This window comes from Dendropsophus ebraccatus, chromosome 10 (genome assembly GCF_027789765.1).
Source record: "Dendropsophus ebraccatus isolate aDenEbr1 chromosome 10, aDenEbr1.pat, whole genome shotgun sequence".
Lineage (NCBI taxonomy): Eukaryota > Metazoa > Chordata > Amphibia > Anura > Hylidae > Dendropsophus > Dendropsophus ebraccatus.
The window spans coordinates 70,377,190-70,396,025 of NC_091463.1; the positions used below are offsets into that span (position 1 = coordinate 70,377,190).

The 18,836-nt window shown below is 38.8% G+C and overlaps 1 protein-coding gene across 1 annotated transcript in view; it reads left to right on the forward strand.

The window, feature by feature from the left end:
- The first annotated feature begins 2,367 nt into the window (after positions 1-2,367).
- The window catches only part of HS6ST2 (heparan sulfate 6-O-sulfotransferase 2), a 272,473-nt gene continuing 256,004 nt past the window's right edge, over positions 2,368-18,836 (forward strand). Inside the window, exon 1 of the mRNA XM_069943189.1 lies at positions 2,368-3,039. Within this exon, the coding sequence (XP_069799290.1) occupies positions 2,531-3,039 (509 nt within the window). The 5' untranslated portion in view covers positions 2,368-2,530. The remainder of the gene's footprint in view (positions 3,040-18,836) is intronic.

Sequence of the window (18,836 nt, forward strand, 5' to 3'; positions counted from 1 at the left end):
GTCGGTCTCAGGCTTGTCCAGCTGACAGCTACAGTATCTCACCTGACACCCCCTTTCCCCATACATTGGCATACACAGCTTAGATGGCCTATAGCTGTATCCATGTTTTCCAGGCAGTCCTTGGGCTGCATCCACCTTGTTCAGGCAGCGAGATACTAATGCTGATTGTTCAGGTTTGTGTAAACTCGAACTTCCAGCAAGTTTGCTCATCTCTAATGGTCTTGTACATGTGCTGAATGGAAAGAGGGGAGTAAGCCCATATACATTAGACAGCTGGATAGTCCTACTAAGATCAGCAGATCAGCAGTTTCAGTAGACGTTAATCTAGGATGTATGACCAGCTTTATATATGACTCTTACGCTCTATTTGTAGACTTAACACTAAACTTTTTTAGGGAGTGTGAAAATAGGCAGAGAAAATAGCTGCAGAGTGTTTAACATGTAACACATCTCATTTACCATTCTTAAAATGCAAGAACATCTATTTGCCTCTATCTATCTATCTATCTATCTATCTATCTATCTATCTATCTATCTATCTATCTATCCATCTCCTAGCATCTATCTATCTATCTATCTATCTATCTGACTTCTATTTATCTATCTCCTATCTATCTATCTATCTATCTATCTATCCATCTCCTAGCATCTATCTATCTATCTATCTATCTATCTATCTATCTATCTATCTATCTCCTATCTATCTATCTATCTATCTATCTCCTATCTATCTATCTATCTATCTATCTATCTATCTATCTATCTATCTATCTATCTGTCTGTCAATCTATCCATCTAGCTATTGTCTATAATCTATCTATTCTATCAATTATAATCAGTTTATTTACATTATTTATCATCTATCTATTTGTTCCACCTACTAGATATCATTTATTGATTCTATGTATTTTCTATGATCTTTCAATTTTGTGTAATTTTCTAAAAGCTACTATCTATCTATCTATCTATCTACTATTATCTTTATCGATCTAACTCCTATCTATCTATCTATCTATCTATCTATCTATCTATCTATCTATCATCTTTCTATCTATCTATCTATCTATCAGCTATCTACTATCTATCTATCTATCTATCTATCTATCAGCTATCTACTATCTATCTATCCATCTATCTCCTATCTATCTATCTATCTATCTATCTATCTATCTATCTGACTTCTATTTATCTATCTCCTATCTATCTATCTATCTATCTATCTATCTATCTATCTATCTATCTCCTATCTATCTCCTATCTATCTATCTATCTATCTATCTATCTATCTATCTATCTATCTACAGTATCTATCATCTCCCTATCTACTATTTATCTTCTATCTATTTATCTATCTATCTATCTTCTATCTATCTCCTATGTATCATCTCTCTATCTACTATCTATCTATCTATCTATCTATCTATCTCATATCTATCTATCTATCTCCTATCTATCTATCTATCTTCTATCTCCTATGTATCATCTATCTACTATCTATCTATCTATCTATCTCCTATCTATCATCTATCTCCTATCTATCTATCTATCTATCTATCTATCTATCTATCTATCTATCTCCTATCTATCTATCTATCTATCTATCTATCTCCTATCTATCTATCTATCTATCTATCTATCTATCTATCTATCTATCTATCTATCTAATCTATCTATCTTCTATCTCCTATGTATCATCTATCTACTATCTATCTCCTATCTATCTATCTATCTATCTATCTATCTATCTATCTATCTATCTATCTATCATCTCCTATCTATCTATCTATCATCTCCTATCTATCTATCTATCTATCTATCTATCTATCTATCTATCTCCTATCTATCTACCTATCTATCTATCTCCTATCTATCTATCTATCTATCTATCTCCTATCTATCTATCTCCTATCTATCTATCTATCTATCTATCTATCTATCTATCTTCTATCTACCTATCTATCTATCTATCTATCTATCTATCTATCTATCTATCTATCTCCTATCTATCTATCTCCTATCTATCTCCTATCTATCTATCTATCTATCTATCTATCTCCTATCTATCTATCTATCTATCTATCTATCTATCTATCTATCATCCAGGTCAGTGAATCTATCCACTCTTAGTATTGCAGCATACTGGGCACTGTGTGTGGAGAGGTAAGTGGGCATTATAGTCTCTCTTCTCCTCTCCCTTGCAGCAGCTCTCTGGCTGAGCAGACTGGGGGCTGGAGCTCCATAACAAGGGGGCTGTCTGGAGAGTGTGGGGAGGGCTGTGCTATAGAGAAGCACTGAGGAGGAGGCAGTGCATGGGAGAGGTGTGAGGCAGAGGGGTGTGCACTTGGCTGCCTCTCTCTCCAGTCTTGTGTATTATTGTAGAGAGGACTGAACGCTTGGATTGCTGGGAAGAAAGGATAAAGGGATTCAGTGTATGGAGCCATGAAGCAGACTGCTCTCACATCTTCACAGCCCCCCATGTAAGCCGAAGCTTTGGTCGTAATGATCTTGGATCTTCACCGGCACCAAGAACATGGATGACAAGTCCAACAAGCTTCTGCTGGCCCTGGTCATAGTCTTTCTGTTTGCTGTGATCGTCCTGCAGTATGTGTGCCCAGGCAGTGAATGCCAGCAGCTCAGGCTACAAGCCTTCAGCTCTTCCTTGGTGGACCCCTACTGGGCTGAAGATGAGAGCCCGGCCAAATTTATGCCCAAATTCAATTTCACCGTGGACGACCTGCTGAGGAAGGTGGACTTCAACATCAATGGGGACGACCTGATAGTCTTCCTGCACATCCAGAAGACTGGGGGCACCACCTTTGGTCGCCACCTGGTCAGGAACATTCGCCTGGAGCAACCTTGTGAGTGTAAGGCTGGCCAGAAGAAGTGCACCTGCCATAGACCGGGCAAGAAAGAGACCTGGCTCTTCTCAAGGTTCTCTACTGGATGGAGCTGTGGGCTGCATGCAGACTGGACAGAACTCACCAACTGTGTCCCTGCAGTGGTGGACAACAAGAAGGAGATCAAGATGAGACCCCTGAGGTGAGTCACCCCCTCTTTTCCCATAAAAATGTGGGATTTTAACACCTTGAGCACAAAGACAATGAATCCTTGGATAATGCTAGTGATAGAGCTCATACCTTCAGGGTGCTGGGAGGATAGATGTGGATGAAACTTTGCTATACATCAATAGGTGTCACTACTATATACAGTGCTGATGGAGGAATTTCCCACTTCACTTGTTCCAGAGCAGCAGGTTAACCCTGAAATCCTCAGTGTACTGTCCTGGCCAAGTTATAGTCTGTGCTGGTGGATACCATTGTTTAAGCAGTGCAGTACCTACAATGGAATACAGATCTGGTTCTTCTGTATTGTCTTATGTTGTTGTTGTTGTTGTTGTAACAGACGTTTACAAATAACAAAGTGATTGTAAACAACAGATTCAGGACAAGAGCTCACAATCTCCACAGCCAGTTCATAGGAGTTTGATAAATTAATATATATGTGTGTATATATATATATATATATATATATATATATATCTTTATCTATACAATTCAGTATCTATCTATCTATCTATCTATCTCCTATCTATCCCATTTCTATATATCCATTATCTATGTATTTATCCCATATTATCTATCTATCTATCTATCTATCTATCTATCTATCTATCTATCTATCTATCTATCTATCTAGTATCATACCATTTAATGTCTTTACATTCTTACTCATAACCAGAACATAGTATAAAATGACAGATGTTCAATATCTTTATATAATATTGTATAGAACATCTATTTTTTTTTAGTACGATTTTTGTTTTTCTGATCCTATTTGATTTCATTCCCATCTATTACATATAATCGCATACATATCTCACTATTGTCCTGGCAGGATCTTTTAACGACTCATTCTTCATCATACCTTTCATGCTGTCCAGCAGGGCCTATAAGGGTTAAACCCAAGTTTCATTCCGTTTTATTGATTTTTTTTTTCCCTTCCATCCAAACAAATCTACTTTCTTATTTTATTGAACATCCGCAGTCTTTATACAGAGGGGCTCCTTTACATATTAATTCGGTCCCTCGGTGTGTAATATACAGGTGTAGAAATTCCATGCATGTAAATGAGAATGCATGCACATTGATAAATTCATGAAGTAACCTGCGATGTGGTTTGTGTTCTGGCTATATGATCTGGAGGTGAGCTAATTAACACCAATGATAATAAACATTACATCTCCCGCCATAAATGTATTTGTCTGTGCGCGGAATATTAAATTTTGCTGGAACGTGCTTTGCAGATTAAGGACAAGTTGGCTGTCAGGAGTCTGTGCAGAGGTGCAGGTGGGCTAGAAATCTGCCAGAATCCTTGGCTAGCTGCAACTTACTATGGCTACCTACAGTAGTCAGGTGCAGGTATGATTAGTAAATATATTATATTTGCTAATAAAGATAGCAGAGCTGAGTATGTCATTTAATATATATACATATATATATATATATATATATATATACTGTATATATATAAATATATATATATATATATATATATATCACACACTGTATTATCTACCCTCGTACATAGGACTGCATGTAAACCTTCTGCCTTATCAAGACTCTGATTTCTCAAACCTTGGACCTTCAGAGCAGTATGAATAATTCTACTACATTGTAGATGTACCACATGCACAGGGAACAGCCGCAGCCTAGAAATGAAAGCATAGACCCAATGTGATATTCCATATAAATGTGGAGTCTTAGTTTAACCTTCTCATTTCGCTGAATACCAGGTGAGGATGACTGTAGGCGATCTCTTGTGACACAAAGTCACTATATGTCATTTTACGGCACCAAAATGTTTTAAAAATTCCACCGTTTCAGCACTGGCACCAATGTGCTTCATTTTGTAGTGAACCTTGAGGTTAGTAAATCAACTCCCACATGTCTAGTATTTTATTATATTCTACTGTACAGTTTACTTGCTGTTTTCATGACAGTTCCGCTGGTTTCAGGTAATCCATTTTGACAGCGCAGGGCTGGGGGCGTGAGTTACTCACAAACCACTTTCTATGGATATTTTTCTTCACTGTCTAGAGTTGAGTTTTCTGCAGGTGCTACATGGAATAGCGACAAAGCAAGTCAGTGGTTATGAGATCTTATTATAGCATGATGCCTAACAAGGCAGTACTAATATACTTATATTTATTTATATATTTTTGTTTCCTACAGATCGATAGTCTATATATATATATATATATATATATATATATATATATATATTTATTTATAATATTATTTTTTTTCTTTATACTGTATATGGTCTTGGCAAAAAAAAAAGTGGTGGTCCCTTTCAGGAATCCCATTAGTTTGCATCTATGTGAATTAACTTAGCTAAGATGTGAATTTTTAAGTATTTTTAAGAACACATTATTAGGTCCTAAAAACAAGATCCGAAAAAATTGCTTTCATTAAAAAAAAAAAAAATCCTTATGCCTGATAAGTTTGGAGTAGTTGCCTAAGGGTGCGTTCACACGTACCAGATGCTGTGTTCAGTTATGTTGTTACATTCATATCTGTGCCATCAAATCTGCAGCGAAGTCTGTATGTGTGAACGCACCCTAAAAGCACACACAACAAAACTAACCATAAAAAGTGTGACGCTCCAGTTTTCAATTCACTATTAACAAAACATAAACACAAAACACTAAACAAGAACACAAAACAAATGTTTTGGTCCCAGTGAAGTCAGATATAATAGACTGATATATACATACTGTATATACAGTCAGATGATGATGTTTTTAATTGACTTTTATAATTAAAAACAAAAAATAAAAATGCAACTCACAAGTTTTAAATGACGGAAAAAAACAAAACAAAAGAAAAAACAGCATGCTGTTGATGTTAGATGCAGTGGCATCCAGTCAATGGATCACGTTTTTTCATTATATACACTTCTAAATACAAGAGGACAGTTTTCAATGAAACATCAATTCTATAGCAGCTATGTCAATAAACCACTTACACTGTATGCCATCCCTCCTCTTCTTAGTTGTACACTGTATATGTTACATAAGTGTCTGACTGTACAATTTACTCTCATGCATCTCTTATTGAACTTAAATCAATCACTTTAATTTTTACGCTTCTACCTGTATAACTGGGTGTTGTAGTAAACTTTTTAAAGTATGGGGCATCTAGAAAATCCTTAGGCCGTGTGGCTAGGTTACTATCTAGATATCTATCATCTATCTATTTCATATCTGTATCATCTTATCCCCCTCTCTCTCTTGCTCATAGCTATCTATCTCTCTATACATCTACCAGTAATTGCAGCATTACTGTGAGCTGCGATGAATGACACACTAAGCCGTGCTTCATCTGTGCGGCTCTGTCATAGTGTTATGACTTCCATCTTTAGCAGATCCATGACAGCTATGGCAGACCCTTTTTCCGACATACCTAAAGGACCCCACTGACATATAATGGGACCTTTCAGGTCTCCCTTGAGGCTTCTGTATTTTTACGCCTAGAACTAAAGAATGCGCTTCACTTGCCATTAGAATTATTGGAACCTCGATGGGAACCCTGACAGCAACCAATAATGCCTCTGTGAACATAACCTAATATGTATAAAACTAAATGATGGCCCAGCTGTGTAGCTTTATATTAAAAGTTATATATCACCATGTATGCTGCTTCATCCTTTTCTTTATTGTTTGTATTGCTTCACTGATCTAAATAGTTTCAAGAGAAAAGCAAGTGAAGTTTGTTTTGCATGCATTATAACTTAGTAGGTAGTTTCCCCATAAGTCTACACTGCCACATTCCCATATTGAAACAAAGCAATTTCAACCTATGCATATAGATTTTGGCAGACAGAATAATGGGATGGAAACCCAGGGTGGCAATGTTGTATAGTTAAACGATAGTTGCGGGTGATAAAATATACATCAGCTGGTTTATACTTAATTCTTTGCTGTTAAATATTCAATGGCGTGAGTATTTTTTTAGGTCGAGTTTATTTTGAGCGTCTCATTTTAAAGTAAAGGCGAATCTTTCTACATCTTCTCAGAGGTCACAAAGACGTCATGAGGGTCGATAGGGTAAAGGTCCCCATACACCGTATACTTTTGTCGGTGTTGCAAGTTTGCCTGTCGGTAAAAGTTGTATCGGGCTCTTCCAAATGACCACCAAAAGATGTTTTTGGTCGACATAAAAGTTGTGTGTGAAGGAAAATCCCCTTTGTTCTGGGAGAGAGAAACTGTATTTAGAGCTTTCTAGCGGTTTCTCAAGCCTCCCCATAGGGAACACAGGATTGCTCAGCTGTCCCAAACGTTCCTGTGTGTAAGGAGGACTGGGGCTATATAAGAGAGATAACTGATGGTTGAACAATTGCTTAGCCGTCAGTTGCTGATGGTATATGGGGACCTTAACAAACGTTTGCACCAGGTTTAATACCCCCAATATATGTATAGCATTATATTATTTTCTATGTGGGTCTCAGATATATATATATATATATATATATATATATATATATATACTCTACTCTCCCAGATGCAAGGTTATGTAACATTATCCTATCCCAAGGTGTATTGTTTAGTAACACCTCAGCAGAAGACATTTGTTATGCAGGATACAGGCCTATAGTTCTGTCATAAGTAACACCTTGCATCTGGGTCTTAAAGGATCACCTGTGTATTTGGCTCAAGCACAAACAATGACATTATAACAAATGTGTTGCTTGTGTGGGCATGCTGTACTATGCACATCGAGAGAGGCTGCGCTGACCGATCTGTCCAGTTCACACCGTAGCAATTCCAGGAAGTTTTTATTTATTTATTTTTTTTATTACAAAGAATTAAAAAAGATTAGAAAGCAGATGTGATAACACAGTTGGATTTTTTTTTATAAAATAAAGTGCCCCTTTATAGATATTTCATCTAATATTGTTAAAGTGAAAGTAAAGTATAGTCAGCGAAATAGCAGATTTTAAATGGATGGAAAAACTGAGGAGAAATCCCTGGTGATGTGATCTTCTATCGATTGTACGAAGAAATAAAATGATAAATGTTATCTCTCAGCATGCTGTATTAGCCCACACTGGTGACTAGTTGCAAAATGATTCTATCTATCTATCTATCTATCTATCTATCTATCTATCTATCTATCTGTCTCCTATCTATCTATCTATCTATCTATCTATCTATCTATCTATCTCCTATCTATCTATCTATCTATCTCCTATCTATCTATCTATCTATCTATCTATCTATCTCCTATCTATCTATCTATCTATCTATCTATCTATCTCCTATCTGTCTATCTATCTATCTATCTATCTAGCTATCTCCTATCTATCTATCTATCTATCTATCTCCTATCTATCTATCTATCTATCTCCTATCTATCTATCTATCTATCTATCTATCTATCTCCTATCTATCTATCTATCTATCTATCTATCTATCTATCTATCTATCTATCTCCTATCTATCTATCTATCTATCTATCTATCTCCTATCTATCTATCTATCTATCTCCTATCTATCTATCTATCTATCTATCTATCTATCTATCTATCTCCTATCTATTTATCTCCTATCTATCTATTATCTATCTATCTATCTATTATCTATCTATCTATCTATCTATCTATCTATCTATCTATCTATCTATGTTTTAAAGTCCTCATATACTTAAAAAAGTTGTTTTACCCTGCTTCAGTGAGATTGGCTAAGTATATGGGGTGCTACTGTTTCTTCCTGATGAAAGGGATGGGAATTTTGGATTTTTACTGCTTGACCCATTTGTTCCCTATGAAATAAGCTGTTACAAGATCTTTCCGGCAGCGGCTTACCTCTATGTTTCTTATTTACAATACACAAACCTTCAGCTGCACCAACACCGACAGGACAGATGGGTGTTGACTTCGTTCAGCCGACAGCTATTGAAGGCCTACGGACATCTTTAGCAATAGACGTAATTAGTAAATCTGCCCCATAGTGGTGTAAATATCCAATATGTAAAGACCCTATTACACAAAACCATTATCAGCCATATTTGGCCGTTTATCGACCTTTACGGATGATAATTGCTTTGTGTAATAGAAGGCAACGATCAGCCGACATGACCGCAGTTCCCCACAGCCTTACACCTTGTCTGTGCAAAATTTTGTCCTGGTTCATTTAAGGTCGAACAGTTCTTTAGTATAACTTTTGAAATTGTCTTGGTTTTCTTAAGATTGTCGGTGTAATTTGTATGTTTTCCCATGTAATTAAGTAGCTATTTTCCTGCACTTAGCAAAGACTTTCCAAGAGGATCAGTCCTGTGCATTAAGTGCGGTACGTGATGGGTATACTCTTCAGGCTGCTGGGAGTGACACCCTGGCCTAATTACACAAACATCACTGGGAAAGAACATGGTACTGTGGTAGAGAGGCACCAGGTGATGCGTGGAGAACAGACACAGCCATTCTGTAGGGTGCCGTCGACCTGTCAGTAACCAAGTTGCCTATCAAAGTTTCTTGCTGTACTCGGAAGCTTTGAAATATCACTACTTTTATTTACAGGAGTCCTGGACTTTTTATTGTGTAGCTTGTTTCTCTGCAAACTGGGGAATATAACTTCATTATAATTGCAATCTATACTACTGACATGTTCCACAGCTCTGTCCAATTAGAGATCTTCATTCTGGGCTGTGCCCCTGAGGAGCTTACAATCTAAGCGCATCGGCAGATACACTAAAGCTGGTTTACAAGATAATTAAACCCGCGTGAACTCGGAAGCCTGCAAACTCCTTCACTAGTTTTCATGAGAGTTGTCCTTGCAACCCCCATGATGCAATGCAGGCAGCAGATGGAGTGCTGGGTGTTGGTTTCGACCTAACCGTATGATGTTGGGTTGTTTAGATGGATAGACGTGATGTTTATCTGTTGAAGAGTAATGATGCGTGCATAGGTAACCTGGGAGAGTTATTTTCCCGACCATCATCTCTTCTGCATGGAAACGTTGTTATATAATTAATATATAGAAGTCTTAAAGGGGTTGACTCACTGAAAAAATCCATTTCTTTATATGGAAATAAGTCAATCCCGTTTCTGAAACTATATGTTTCCGACAGAGGTGTAACTGGACCTTAATGCAAAACCTGTAACAGAATCTTCTACCTGTGATGTTCCATTGATGATAGTCATATCCCCTTCAATAGAAAAAGAGCCTTGGGGCCCCCTCAAGCCCTGGGGCCCAGTTGTGACTGCTACCGTTGTACCCCTAGAGCTATATCCCTGATTTCACAGGAATGAGTAGCCATGGAAGAGATGAACAGCAGGAGTCCAGTAGAGGAAGAACAAGAGATTTTTGTTTAATGTGGATAATTTAGTCACATGGAACTTACTTAAAAAGGCACAAAAAAGTAACTTAAAGAGTCTCTTCAAAGGGGTTGTCCTGCAGGATTAATATTTTGAAAAAGGGCAGATGGGCATGAAGGGAATATGTGAGCTTTTCTTGCCGCTGAGTGCTACAGTCACCATTGGATACCTGTTAGGTTATATAACCAAGATTTTCAATTCTTGGAACTGATGGTATTTTCTAGATTTATAAATTGACTTTTTATTTCTTAGGGGCCTATTCCACGGAGCGAAAATCGGCCGAATCAGCCCAATTTGGAATAGAGAGAACGATCAGCTGATTGTTCATTTAGGTTCAGACCTAAAATCATTGTTCGCCACTAGCGCATCGCTACATGGAATAGCGGTGCGTGGCGGCGACCGTCGATTTCAGCAGCATCATACATTACCTGTCCGGGCTGCAGGTCTTCTCCTTCTCCCGAGGTCCCACGCGCAGCAGCTTCAGAGCGGGGCTGTCTGAACTAACAGACTGCTCAGCCAATCACTGGCCGGGACCACCGCGGCCAGTGATTGGCTGAGCGGTCTGTCAGTTCAGATAGCCCCACTCTGAAGCTGCTGCGCGTGGGACCTCAGGAGAAGGAGAAGACCTGCAGCCCTGACAGGTAATGTATGGTGCTAGGGCTGCAAGGACATCGGTAACAATGTCCCTGCAATCCTCACTTAACGATCATTGGGGCCGTGGAATGCGCCCAGTAAACAAGCGCCGATCTAGCAGAACGGCGCTCGTTTACATAGTTGATCGGGTCCCCATCGGCCTGTGGAATAGGACCCTTAGTCAAGTGTCAATGAGGTGTGACGGAGCTACTGAAGTGCCACAGCTTAGCATACCTAACAGTCATTGAAGGTCTGACATGTAAAAGCAAGTGAGAAGACGTGCCAGTCTGTGGCACTGGAGCAGTTCAGCACTGCCTCATTGACACTTGGCTGAGAAATAAAAGCATTTATAAACTTGTCAGCTACTATTAGCTCCAGAAAAGGTACAGTCTGCTTTTATACCCCAACAAGTATCCATCAGATTCCCTTTAATCAAAAATAACCATTACCCCCCTCTCTGATCCCCCGCTGCTGTCATCCTAATTGATTCTTTACAATCAATGGCCGCCATATATATATTATTTCAATATAACAGCCGTTGTTCTAAAATAACAGCAAATATTTGCCATTAAATGGCGGCCATCCACTCAATTTCAACATTGTGTGAACAGAGCCTTTCTGTGTTTTTAATCCACTCCTGGTTTTGGTTGCAATACTGACTGAAATATACTGACTGAAATATACATATACTGACTGAAATATACGTAGTGTGAACGCAGCCGAAAGGTAAATAAGGTCATAATATAACCATAAAACTGCTGTCATTTTATGTGTAAAACAGACTGCTGTTCTTACTGACAACACATAAACGGTGGTTTATTAAACTATAATAACTTTGCTTTAAAAATTATTTCCCTTTAGATTGCTTTCACAATATTCACCTATCTTTGTGTGTGAGCAGGATTGGCACGTTATTCATTAAGCATATGTTTCTTAAGCAAATTCAGCAGAGCGAGCCGCAGCCCTGTGCCTGACAGATGCCCCATTCACCAGTTATTGATTGGCACAGCCGTGTAATCACTATCATTTTCAGATATTAGCCCGGACACTGTGGGCACTGCCGCACTGAAGTCTATTGAAATGCAAATCAATCAAGAAATACACTCCTTGTACAAAGCAACTTATGTGCCTTAAATTTGTATAGAAAACTATCCAAAAAAATCTAGGTTTTATTATGTTCTTCAGTACTTGTCATGCTGTATGCGACATATTCTTTGAAAGGATAAATGACTTAATTAAACAGTAAATTACCAAAATGAATGTTATAAACCAGATCCTGGCAATACACATTAAATCACTCATTTCTTAACATTTTTGAAATTTATGCACAAATATAACTCGTACAAAAGACTGTGATTGGTTTTCCCATAGGAAATAAAAAAAATGTTGGAGGAAGCCTCACCCTTGGTCTCATCGGGGAAGTTTCTGGCACAGAAGTCATTTGAGCACATGGAGCTAGGGAAATAAAAATTGGGGACATTTTTTGAAAATTATGTATATTTACAGGGAATGTATATTTGGTGCATTGTTCCTCCAATAGTTAACCCTTAGGCGACCCTGGACGTACCCGTACGTCCAGGGCCGCCACCATGTGTTCAGAGCGGGGCTTCGCGGTGGCCGCGCTCTGAACCGCCACGGTCCCGGGGCTATTAGCGGGCACGATCCCTGGTGTCTAGTGGGGAGGATCACTCCTCCGGGACGTTGTCCCAGAGGATCGGTCCACACATCTTACCCCGTCCGGGGTAAGCACCGTAATGGCGCTGATCCCGGCTCGGTGCTCGATTGCTTCCGGCTGCAGCAGCCGGAAGCAATCGATGTGCCTATCTCATCGATCTATGCTGCATATCTATGCAGCATAGATCTCAATGAGAGATCAGAGAACTTATACTAGAAGTCCCCCAGGGGGGCTTCTAGTATAAGTGCAAAAGTAAAAATAAAACTGTTGTTTTTAAGAAAAAGCCCCCTCCCCTTATAAAAGTTTGAATCACCCCCCTTTTCCCATTTTATAAATAAATTAATTATAACTGTGCCGTGTGCGTACTCGCCCGTAATCCCAAAGTTCAAAATTGCGAATTTTTGGTCGCATCAAATCCAGAAAAATTGTAATAAAAAGTCGCATAAAGATCATAAAGTCACATATGCGCAATCAAGGTACCGATAGAAAGAACACATCATGGCGCAAAAAATGACACCTGACACAGCCCCATAGACCAAAGGATAAAAGGGCTATAAGCCTGGGAATGGAGCGATTTTAAGGAACATATATTTGTTAACAATGGTTTGAATTTTTACAGGCCATCAGATACAATTAAAGTTATACATGTTACATATTGTTGTAATTGTATCGACTTGAGGAACATATATAAGAAGTCAGTTTTACCCCAGGGCATACGGCGTAAAAACGAAAAAAAAAAAAAAAAAAAAAATTTTATTTTTTTTATTTCACCACACTTTGAATTTTTTTCTGGTTTCGCAGTGTACTTTATGAAAAAATTCAGCCTGCAATTGCAAAGTACAATTAGTGGCGCAAAAAATAAGGGCTCATGTGGGTTTCTAGGTGAAAAAATGCAAGTGCTATGGCCTTTTAAGCACAAGGAGGGAAAAAAACGAAAATGCAAAAATTGAAATTGGCCGGGTCCTCTAAGTTAAAGTGTCACTCCTCTCTGCTGGCGACTAATCTCCCCCCCTCCCCTCTCCATAGATTACACAGGGTCTCGACTGATGTCGAGATTTCCAGAAAATGAGCAGTGAATTAGAGAGGAGGGAGGGGGAGGGGACCTGGGGAAAGTCTTTTTGAATGCAGATAATGGAATATTTGCCTAAAAAACCCAATTACAAAAATCGCCTGTGATTAAAGCCGTACTCCTGTGTTTACTGGGCAACAAAGCATATGATGAACGATTGCTGCCCAGAGATAAGAGGCAGTTTTGTATGCATGACAGCTTATACTCTATACATAAGAGTCCTACACCATGTAATTATACATAAGCACTCAGAACCATGTAACTAAATAGAGATGCAGAGACTCCTTTCAAAACAGGAGTCCCTGCTCCTTCTACAGGAAGTAAGGGTGCACTATGCAGTGCTACTCTCAGGCCAATAGGAGGTGAGCGGCTATGATGTGACACCATGCTTGGCAAGCGTAGGGCCAAATTCAAATTGGTAAATGGCCCATTCACAGCCAATGATACTAATATAGATTTTTTTTTAGGTTTTGCTCATTTCTGTTAGGGAGACTTACTGCACTAACTAGTGGCTATAGAAACATGAACACTTTTCTGTAATCTCTTTGTTAGATCCGATGGTACAAGTGCAGATTATATTATTGCTACAATTGCCATACAGTATAACTATCTGTAGGGAAATTTACTGGAGACTATACTTATGGACAGAGAGGGAAGGAAACTCACTAGGAATTTACTAGGAACTATATTTACAGCTGCCAGAGGGGGAAGAAGACTGACTGGTGGGAAAGTAAAAGATATACTTAGTGGCAGGGTTGGTTTGGCCATCTGGCATAATAAATGGCAAATGCTTACCCACCCCTGCTGTCCTCTTGTCCCGGCTCACTGATGCTCAGCCAGTCAGTCTATTGTGCCGCTGCAGCCAGTGATTGGCTAAGCGGGTCGTCAGTGAGCACCAGGAGACTGAAGCAGGAGCACAAGCAGGTTTGCCATAGACTGTTATTGTACCAAGTATTGCAACGGATTTCTCAGCAAAACTTGCATCGTAGAATCCGCTGCAAATGCGGCACATGTAAAGGCACCCTTAGGATGCTGATAGCTCTTGTTTGCTCCTCTTAGTCGCCCCGTATAATAGGGGCTTAAGTGGCATGAACAGTGCGATAGCATCATTCACTAACACTTGAATGAAACTACAGCTCTGAAAGTGACACTAACCTGAGAACCACACCACTGGCACTAGACTCACAGATCGGGATCTTAATACAGAAACTTAGTACTATTAGTAATAATTTATCAGGTTATCAGGACAATCGTAAGAGCCACCTCTAGTGGCAACAATAATATATTTTTTATATAAACACCATGTGACTTACAAGCTAAGGAAAAGTATAGGAAACTCTACTTTGATGGAACAATTTGAACCACCGGCACTTATTATAAGTAAACAAGAACTTCTAAATCGGCCAAAATTCGCTTGCTTCTTAAAGATATTGAATTGTTCTAGCACAGTCAGCACATGGGACCAGTTCTACTAATACTGTAATATTTGCTCGGAATAAAATCCATATTAGAATTTCTGAAAGTCACATTGTTGGGGATTTTATTCTGTGCCAGTGATTTAATATGTCTGAGTGATGCACCTTTGCTCTAGCGGGGGTAGATCCTCATCAGATACTTACTAAGTGGTTCTCTAATAGGTCAGGGCAATGGCAGAGGTTTATCTCCCAACTCATGCATTACTTCTAGAGTATCTTACCCCAGAAGAATTTGACCCTCATTAATTTAATCGGAATTGTCAAGAATCATGTTCTCCGCCGATGTAAATGCCAGCAAAAAGGACTTATTAGTAGATCTGATTGCTGTTTAAATTTGTCTAGCAGAGATGCAGTGGTGTGCCTTGGAGAATTGGTCTATTTCTCGCGAGCGGTTCAGTGGCTAATGAATCACTTCAATATACTTTTCTGAAGGAAAGCAGAGCAATTTAAATGTGCAATGCATTGATTTACATCAAATGGATTAGACCTCGGTGTGCAATCCCTTGCATTAATTTACTTTCTGCTGCAACTGTAATAATGAAGATGGCACTTCTGCCCAAATTAACTCTTGTGGATCATTGCCGTATCTCAAAAATAATTGGATATTTTTTTTATTTTTTATTTTATTTTTTTTTTTACAAGAAGGGAATCAAATCCAGTATAAGCTTCTAATGTTCTTGGAGCGAGTAAGTGGAGATATGGGAGGATGTGAGCAATGATTGGGGTGTCCTTTGTGCCTTTTATCTGCAGATGTATCTTCACTCAGCCACTTTGCTTATATTAAAAGCTCTGGTGTTGAGGCTCCGCGGGACGACTACTTACTCCCTCTACTCTTGCTTCCTCACATCTCATCTCGCTCCCTACAGGGTCCTGTGCCTACAGTCTATGACTCTATCTTCATTATTACACGCGGGCTGTGTTCATACAATGCTCCAGCCTAAAGTTTACTGTTATCTAATTATCTTTTCAATAAATTAACCAGTATTCTCCCTGTATACTCATTTTATACTATAGTCTAAAGAGGGATATTATTAGAAATTGTAAACTTGGGTTCTACTCAAGTCTTCCAGTACTTAGCTGCTGTATGTCCTTCAGAGGAAGTGGTGTATTCTTTCCATTCTGACTTGTTGCTCTCTGCCGCCACCTCTGTCCATGTCAGGAACTGTCCAGAGCAGGAAAGGTTTTCTATGGGGATTTACTACTGCTCTGAACAGTCCCTGTTACGGACAGAGGTGGCGGCAGAGAGCACTGTGTCAAAAAAAACGCATCTTCCTGCAGAACATAAAGCAGCTAAGTACTGGAAGGCTTCAAATTTTTTTTAAATAGAAGTAATTTACAAATCTATATAACTTTCTCACACCGGTTGATTTAAAATAAAATATTCTTCTCCGGAGTATCCCTTTGAAAGAGAATGTTTCATCATAAAAGGACCTATTATTTGCAACAAGCTTTTATTTTAAGCATATTTTTAAGAATTGTTCACAATTTCTTTTCTATTTTACCAGAAAGATTGACCCCCCCCCCATATTAAGTTATTTAAAAAAAATCAGACATTTGAAAAGTAGAAAACATTTCAATATCTCTAATCAGATTAAGGTAATATCTCCCTTTGAAAGGAGTTTTTCTGACCAAGACAGACAACCCCATTCCATACGTCCTGTTTAGGGCGCAATGATGCTATAAAGTTGGGTCCACCTCCATAGTTTGGAGCCGCTGCACAGAAGTCGCTAGATACTTGTCTTTATCATGTGGACAAAAGATGCAACTAATGATCTATGTAGATAATTCTCATGTATGGAATATGAATATTGCTAGCTAAGAATAAAGCGGTGGTGTCACAAAGCAAAGAATGTATAATGAGATGTATACTACATACATATATGTAAATGAGATCAAATATGTGGTTTCTAGTAAACTGTACCATTTTTCTCCCCCACCAATCTATTTCCTCTCTGAACTGTGACTTTACTGTTGCCATGCAAACAGTGTAAACACTTTCCCACAATCCCCCTTGCTTGCATATGAAGTGAAAACCAACTGCCAGGACTAATGGGACAGATCAGGTGACTTTGGTTGAACTGAACATGAGTGACCCAACCTAGTGGATGCCTGGCGGGCTGTTACCAAGGGCAACAGGTTATCAAACAATGCAGGCACATGGAAGCTTAGTGAGTCTATATCTTTAAATGATACATTTTAAAAAATACTTGTAAATTTAAAATGGGTTTCATTTAACATAATAATAATGCATCACTATACACCTAGTTTTTTTTTTATGACACCACCTCCTTCATAAATTATATTACTATGTATGTTCACTGTCTCTATCACGCCACCTCAGGAGAAATGAAGGAATGCACAATGTTTTTTTGTGTGTGTAATGCATAGAAATACAAGGACATAAAGTGATAGACACTCTTTATATCCTGGTCCTGTCCAATAAGTATATCTTCATATGGTCCTTAATACCAGTGAACCACAATACTATATTCAATTTGCAGTACTTGAACTACAGTGGCTCAAAGGGGTACTAACTCTCATTAAGTAGAGTTCATCATAAGGCTATGTATGACATGGGTCACTGAACGGCAGGTGTCACATAAGATCATCCCGGCCGATACTGCAGTACTGGCCGGATGACCTTTAGCGCCGCTGAGTTCTGATGCAAATACATCAGTGTGTGCCCGCATCAGAACTCCCCACTGCACACAATGGAGCGTGCGGCTGGAGCCGCACTCTTCATTGTGTGCACTGACAGGTTCTCTGCGGCGGCTATTCAATGAAAAGCGGCCGCAGAAAACTGACATGTCAGTTTTTTGCAGCACCGCTAGAGATCCCGGCCGGAACGTATACTATGTGTATACGCTTCGGCCAGGATTCCATAGACGGCAACGTAGCGTATATTTTCGTATTAATCATGGCCATTGTTGCAATTGGCAACAACAGCCATACTTTTACAAAAATATATGTTGTGTGAACATAGCCTAAAGATGGATGGAGACTTACAGACGATTGCTGCTCCATTGAGAATTACAGCGGCCGAATGATTAGGCAGGACCCCTCTGCAGTCACCCATTGGGACAATGTATTCTATCATGGTAAAATGCATTTTATCTTCTATCATTTATAATTCTCTTCTAACCTTAAGAACCAGTTAGCTTTAGTATTATACGCATTGATCTATATTTCATTCTGTACATAGCATCTGTTCACCAATATATTACTAACAAACACCTAATCTATTAATATCTTTGTGGGAGGTGGGAATAATAATGACCTCCTACCGAGTACAGAAAGTCATAGATTCACATGACATCTGCCACTTCATAAGGGTTTGGGCTTATTATAAATGATGCATATATGTCAGAGGTTTCCTTTAGTTCTGTCTGCACCGTCTCCACTCGTTCTTCATTTTCCCGGGCCACTGTTGCCGCTATGTTTTTTCCACTCGGCAATAATAAAACCTTCACGCTGCTACTGGAAGAGCTCATGTCATGCAGATGTGGAAGTATCAGCAGATCCCAAGTAGCAATTATTTATTCTCCTGAGACTTTGAGGCACATGTCTCATTTCCCTTGGAAAGCCAGGATTACATTGTGAATTTGAGTCA